Consider the following 7,637-nt stretch of genomic DNA (forward strand, 5'->3'; position numbering starts at 1 on the left):
ACAGAACACACCTCACACCAATCTCACAACATGTCCGGGCCGTACATCGGAAACATCTCCTGTATTTTTATTTATCATTAAGAGGTGGCTGTGAGGTCGGTGTCAGGCACCCTCAGTGAGGAGCAGATCCCAATTCGTTTGGACTTTGGATTGGAGATTGGAGTTAAAAATATTTCCCCGTCCAAAGATGAAGGATCAATTTATAACCAGTTAAAGCGTTAAAAGGGCAACCCAGAGCAAGAAGCTCCAATCAACAAGGGGTCTGGGGAGGATATATTATCCCTGTACATACAGAGAAACTGTTTTCAAGATTTAAACCCTGGGTCATCCAAGCAATGGAGCAACCCAACTGTTGTGTCAAGACCCACCCTCTATCAACTTATAACCAGTTAATGAATGATGGTTAAAAAAAGAGAAAGGATTTGCTTAAATAACTAGATAAAATATCAAGGAAAATGCCAAATATGAGCATTGAGCTTTACAATTCTGAAATTTCCCAGTATTTTTAGAGACTATTCTCTTTAAAGTGTATTGCTTCTACAAACTTACGTTTGTTCTTCTTTGAGGTAAGTGGGCCCAGGCTTGAAAGGATCCGTTTCCATGTATGCCTCTGGACGATAGAACCCGGCATCATTCATCCGATTACTGAGCACATGCAAGATGGCTTTCTTTCCTCCATATTCATCCCTGTTGTTCTCAACATACTCTTTGGCCTCTGCTGCCACCTCGTTTACAAAATCAAACCGGTTCTCTTCTGATAGTAATAGGGTCTCTATGTCCATAGTCAAGAGGTTTCCTGTTTGCTTAATCTTCCTAACCTGCTCTTCTAGAAAAGGTATTCTCTCAATTTTATACCGCAGCTTGTCATCCTTTTTTGTCTGAAAAAAAATGTGTTCATCCATCTTATCAATGTCAATTTTTTTTTCCAATAATTCTTCTAGAAATATCAATGGATATAATCTAAAAAGTTTAACCTAAAGTCATGCCTCATACAGGATTCATGTTCAAATGGGTTTGGCTAAAGGTTTTAATGCCAGTGACCAACCTGACAAGTGACACAACCCCTTATCAGCCTTAACGGTTTTAATGCCACAGGATTCATGTTCATATGAGTTTGACCATGCTCCTCGGGCATAGTTAACATTCACAATTTCAGCCTTGAAGTAACAAGATAACAATGTGGCCCTTTTTTTCTTTCTTTTTTTAAGAACGTGTAAAGTATTGTATTAAAATAATCAAACAAAAACCGCTATTACAACCAAACACAGTCAGGACTCAGGAGCTGTACATCCCAGTGCCCTTGTATGTTATCTCCTTTTCTGTCCCAAACAAATCCACTCGGCAAGCTCCATTTTATTTACAATCACAGCATATCATCATGATTCAGCCAAAAAGTTTGCCTTCTTTAGGATAAGACAGAAAACCAGATGTTAAGTTGCTAATTTATGTCTCTATTAAACAACAAAACCTAGTCTAAGGGAAAAAGAAAGAAAAAAATGGGGATATCGCTTAAGAATAGCTTTTGGTGAATATGTACATCAATGCAATTTTGATTGAAGATGATTTTCTTTCTTTTTAATGAATGTTACCATTGTTGGGGACTGTTGTATTGTAAGTACTGGTCCTGATATTGTAGGTAGGCCTTGAGTACAGGATAACAAGTTCCTCAGGTCACTTTTGGAAAAGAGGGTGTGGATTTGGGTCAGCAGTCATCTTAGTCCAAATGGGTGAGCCTCAAGTTCCAGTTTAGAGTATGTATCACCAACTGTATGAGAACTTCCAAGAGTAGGCGTTTATGCTACCAAGGTTTTCCAAGACTCGGAAATGGTCTTTGTGGAGCTGGGCCTTGCAAACACTACAAAGGGGTAAAATAAATTGAGTGAAGAATAAGAATGATGATCCTTTTTGACTTTAGTCAAAAGGCAAATTTAATAATGGCTCAATGAAAGAAAAATCTAGGGATTTTTGGACTGCAATCCCCCTCAGAAATCTTTTTTGCAGCCCCCTCCTAGTCTATTAGTAGCCCCCCCCCCCCCCCATAAACCACATCCTGCCCGTGAATTTGGCATCAATCCACAGGCAGGATTCAATCCACCCCTATGAAATCCTAGCTCCACCTAGGGGTGGACTGAATCATAAAAACCCAAAAAGTCTAAAGGTAAGCATATTGATGGGAATAATAATTTTATGGATAAAGGAGTGATAGAATTAGCAGAATAGAATGGCAGGAAAATGAGATGTGAAGAAATGACTTTAAGAGATCATATGGGAAGCATGGGGCATAATTTGGAAGTTTAGGAGTAAACCAATGTCTAAAAGTGTAGAAGATGGTGAGATAATTGAAGGGGCAGTGCGAGATTGTAGCAGAAAAGTTGGAAATTGAAAGCAAGGAGTGAAGATTCAATTGGGGTGGGGATTTGGAGGCATCCGAAGAGACAACAGAGGGGAATGATGATCAGGAGGTGTGCACAGATGAGGTTAGCAAAACAAATAAGAGAGTGGAACTGAGTAAAGTGATTGATAGAGGGGTTGAGATACAAAAGACGTTGAGTGTATTTTAACATAGGGGAAGAGGAGGCAGCCAGAAGAATCTTTGAAAAGCTTGAGGAAAGAAAAAGGAAGAAAGCAGAGGAGGATAAACAGAATAGAACAGAGGTTAGCTGAGTCTGGTTAGGTAGGTCATAATACTAGAGGAGGGGAGGGAGAAACAAGAGGAAAACAGGGATGAATATGATGAGAAGCAGAAGACATCTGGTAGAAGCTGGTTGGCTGTTGGGATCTCTGGCAGTAGGTCTTTTTTTTCTTTTCGGGGGCTGGGGATTGGAATCGAGCTTAATGAATGAATTTATTTAAAACTAAAGAGGTGCATTGTTGAACTGGTAAGGGGAGGTATTTCTTTCCAGTGTCTTCAACCTGTCATAGTGTCATTGACCCGACCAGTCATACCTCTGACCTGGTGACAATTCTGGCTACCCGCTATATTGCAAAAAAAAATGTTGACTTGGTCAATGACCCATTGGCCCGAACAGTTGGACTTGGACCATTGACCCATTTGACCTGTTTAATGGATTACCATTGGGTTTTGAATTATTTTTATTGTTTCAAAATTTCTTTATTGGTATGACATCACGAGTTGACCCAATGACCCAAATGGTTGAACCACTAAGCCATTAATCCAAAGGGGAAAGTAGTTCAGCCTCCAAGCCATGTTTTAAAACATTACTTCTTCACAGGGGAGGGTTGATTTTTTTTTTTTCTTTTTGTCTTTCAATGATTTTTTATCACTTGTTTTCTTTTTTTTGCAACCAAAATTAATAATTTTTACATCTTCATGATGAGGTTTACTTTTCCTGGAGTTGTCTCCTCTGAATCGAGATCTGCTCCTCACAAAGCACACTTCACACAGACCTCACATCCCCACCCCACCATGTATTGGGAACATCTCCCCATGAATAACAACACAAAAGGCAGGAGATGTTACCAATACAGGGTGGGATTGGGCTGTGAGGTTGGCGTGAGGTGCGCACTGTGAAGAGAAGATCCAGACTCGTCTCCTCCAGGTTAACTATTCCTTTTACTATCATAAACTATACTCTCTAAGTTAGTAGACCGCACATAGTTGTGATAAGGCTTGGATGATGATGATGATAATAATAACAATGATCTTATACTCTCTAGCTAAGGCGCCAAATATCTTGCAGGTAAAGTCTTTGGCTGGTTGTAGGCAAGACCTGGGATCAAATCCCGCCTTCATCAGGGTTGGAGGGGCTTGGGGAACCAAGATCAAACACGACTATTGCTTCCCCAATTTCCCAAACATCAAAGAAACCTTCCAGCGGTGGTGGGGATGTATTAAGGCAAACTATCATCTAAACCGCTTAACTCTACCCTTGCACTCAACATACAGTACTCTTACACAGAATGTGGTCATAGAGGCGGTATTGGAGGGGTTTGGGAAACCAAGATCAAACACGATTATTGCTTCCCCAATTTCCCAAACATCAAAAAAGCCTTCCGGCGGTGGTGGGGATGTATTAAGGCAAACTATCATCTAAACCGCTTAACTCTACCCTTGCACTCAGCATACAGTACTCTTACACAGAATTTGGTCATAGAGGCGAAAACCGAAGCCCTAACGACTTAATTCAGATGGTGCCGAATCTGCAATGTCAAATACAACATTAGTGCACCGAAATGCATGCTCATCCTACCTCAGTGACTTCAACATTATTTTTAGTTTTGAGATTTATAATTATAATGAAATGATTGGAAATATAAATAGTTTTTAGCTATCACTTAATCTCAACGATTTCTATTCCCGATTTCGACATAAGTAGACTTCTCTACGATTGTTTTCTTTCATATCTTAATTCAAGTTAAGAAAGAATAGTGTTTCAAGACATACCTCTATTCAAAATGTAGCAATCAAAAGAAAAGATCCAGAAGCGGAAAGGGGGACACACAAACACCTCAGATTACACAAACATGGGAATAAGATAATTACCAGCTTTCTTCGCCTCCATACTCGTCTGCTGCTACTATTACTAGATGATTCCTGTAACTTATCAAGATACAGATCAGATATTCTATCAAATGGATACGAATAAATCAATAAGGATTTGGAATGACTAACCTGTGCTCTCACAGAACTACACAGACGCCATTGATTTTCTGCTTTAACTCCAATCTTCTGCTGCGATAAATGAAAATGACAATTAAAAATAAAAAGGAAAAAAAAATTAGGTAGAACTTGTCAGATGAACCAGAACAAAACTAGAAGTACTTACAGGAGGCGATAAAATGGACGGGCAGAGCAAGTGAAGACTAGTACATAGAGCCATGAGTATGGATAGGCTCTGAAAAAGGCGTTAATCGCGTTATCGCGTCTCTATTGCAAGGTTTATATTGTGCTTCTACTGATGTTTGGTTAAGTTGCTTCCGTTGAAAGTACCCGCTAAATTCGATGAAATTACTTAAAACGCCACTGCCGCTTTTCTCCTGTTCTACCCCCGCCTAACAGGCTTCAAATATAAACTGTGTCCGGCTGCCACATTCATTCTTATGAGCCCAGAAAAAAGGTAAATTATAAAACCCCCTGTAATATGGGTCAGTGACCATTAACCCCTGAACATTCATGTGTGACAAAAATATCTTGAACTTCCACTTTGTAATAAATACCCCTGGCCATTAATTTAGATTAGGAATGCATTAAATTATTAAAATATTTATCTAAACTTTCTTTATTTTCTTGGTAAATTACAAAGACCCCCTTTACAATAGGGTCAAGTGATAAAAACGTCCTTTACAATAGGATGACATAATGCATTAAATTACCAAAATACCCACATAAGCTTTTTTTTTTCTTGTCCATACCCTTTTCTCTTAAAACCGAATTAACAAAAAATACCTTCATTTTTTTCAAACGAAACCATCTAAATTAACAAGAATCATTTCATTGGCATAGAAAATAATGTTATTTTCAAATCTCACTTCATTTCACTCACATTAATGTTTATCTTCATCTTAAAATATAAAAATTATTCACTCCTTTCTCCATAATTCAAGAAAAAAATCAAATGAAACCATAAATTTATATCTATTACAAAGAAATCTATACCATTTCATTTGAAATATTGAATCCAACCATAAATCTGCAATGATTTATTGGAGCAACCAATAGGGTTTCAGTGTTGTATTTAGAATATTAATCAAATCATAAATCATTCAAATAATTAAGAAAAAGATAATTTGGGGATTTAAAAAATTTAAGCAGTTTAACGAGACTCTTTTTCAAAGTTAAACCGATAGAACTCTAATAGAGGGGTATTTGTCATAAAGTGAAAGTTCAAGGGATCTTTGTTGCAAATGGAAGTTGAGGGGGTATTTGTCACTAACCTCATAGTATAGGGGGTCTTTGTAATTTATCATTTTCTTTTTTTCTCGCCCTTTTCTCTTAATCCTAATTGACCCAAAAATATCTCCATTTTCTCCAAATGAAACCAACTAAAATAACAAGAATCGACATGAATGTCTCTCTTCATCTTAAAATATAAAAAATATCCACTACTTCCTCCAATAAACCAAGAATAAACAAACAAAACCTTAAATTTATATATATCAAAAATGAACCACTACCATTTCATTTGAATATTGAATCTAGCTAGAAATCTGCAATGATATAATAAAATAACCAAGAGGGCTTCTATAGTATATTTAGAAAACTAATTGAATCATAAATTGTTCAAATAAGTAAGAAAATAGTAGTTTGGGGATTTAAAAATTAAATAGTTGAGTGATAATCTTTTTTGAAGTTAATTGACAGAACTCTAGAGAAAAATGAGTTCTTTTTTGCAAATGAAAGTTCATGGGGTAATTGTCATTAAGCCCATAGTACAAGGAAATCTTTGTAATTTACCCCAAAAAATGTATTCGGTCATATGATGGGTCCCAGTTACTAGGGGTGAGCAAATGGGTAGGTTCTACATAGAACCGAATGGAACCGACCTCAAACCGTCCTTGAACCAACCCTACCCGATCTATTACTGGGTAGGGCTTGGTTCCAAATTCTTGGAATTGACCCCCACCCATATCGATTCCAGGGTCTAGGGGTTTTACCCTACCCAAATTGACCCGATTAACCGGCCTTGTTTGGCCTTGGAACCGAACTTGCTTTGAAATAAACCCCAAAATATTTTTAAGGATGTAAAGATTTGAGCCCAAGCACTCATAGTTGCAAAAGCCATGGTCTCACTTGATCATCAAGTTATTTAAGTGATTTCATCCGTTCTTTTCATTTTAATATTTGTATGTGTATAATAAATAATGTAAAAGGTAATGTTTACAAAATTTAAATCATAATGACAAATTTTTAACCATATATTAGTATACCATGATATTCTACATATTAAATTACTCAATTTAATCAATAAAGATAATACAAGTTTTAAACTATATATTATCATGATTGAAAATCAAGTTTTTGAGGGACATGTTTCTTATTTTTTTCTTGAAGGGAGAGAGTAAAGAAAGAACACATTCCACGGGTAGACCCTAGAACTGACCCCATAACTGACCTTCATAGAGAAGGTTTTGGTTCGAAAAACATGGAACTGATCCCTATAGGGTAGGTTCTAGGTTCTTCCATGGAACTGGATCGAATCGACCCATGCTCGCCCTTACCGATCACATGGTGAGGTGAGATGTGTGGATATAGATCATGTAGAAGTGTGTTAGTAACACGTTTTATTGGCAGGACATCTGGACTCCCCCAATCCAGCCCTATTCATTTTTATTATTATTATTTTGGAGAGGGAAGGCTAGTAACCAACATACCCACATTCCTTTTTAGGGTTCATATGGGATCCATGGTAAAATTGTTTTTCCCTGGATATCACTTGTACTTGAGTAAGTGATACCCATCTCCTAGCCCTATGTTGGTATAACTTTCCCATTTGGGGTGAAAGTTGATGGGACAAAGCCTTTCCCTACATTTTCCTTCAAACCAAACATAGCCTTGTGTTAGAAGCATGTTGGGACAATTTTTTTGGGGGGAGATCCCAATTCATTGGAAAACATCTTTTGTCATCCAATGCAAACATCAGATCTCTACTGTGTGGCATTATGTATGCTATGGTATG

The 7,637-nt window shown here is 37.4% G+C and overlaps 1 protein-coding gene across 2 annotated transcripts; it reads right to left on the reverse strand.

The window, feature by feature from the left end:
• Positions 1-421: 421 nt before the first annotated feature.
• PTAC7 (plastid transcriptionally active7) lies at positions 422-4,892 on the reverse strand. 2 transcript variants are annotated; one of them, XM_010268288.3, is made up of 4 exons: positions 4,788-4,892; positions 4,634-4,693; positions 4,505-4,555; positions 422-878 (listed from the first exon to the last, which is right to left on the reverse strand). In XM_010268288.3, the coding sequence occupies exons 1-4, from the start codon at positions 4,839-4,841 to the stop codon at positions 546-548; spliced, it is 498 nt and encodes a 165-aa protein (XP_010266590.1). In that variant the 5' UTR covers positions 4,842-4,892; the 3' UTR covers positions 422-545. The 2 variants fall into 2 exon arrangements, with proteins under 2 accessions (XP_010266590.1, XP_010266591.1); XM_010268289.3 differs by having other exon boundaries at positions 4,634-4,690; positions 4,788-4,887.
• Between the last annotated feature and the right edge of the window lie 2,745 nt (positions 4,893-7,637).

This window comes from Nelumbo nucifera, chromosome 3 (assembly GCF_055504915.1).
Source record: "Nelumbo nucifera cultivar China Antique chromosome 3, China Antique-T2T, whole genome shotgun sequence".
NCBI classification, from domain to species: Eukaryota; Viridiplantae; Streptophyta; class Magnoliopsida; order Proteales; family Nelumbonaceae; genus Nelumbo; species Nelumbo nucifera.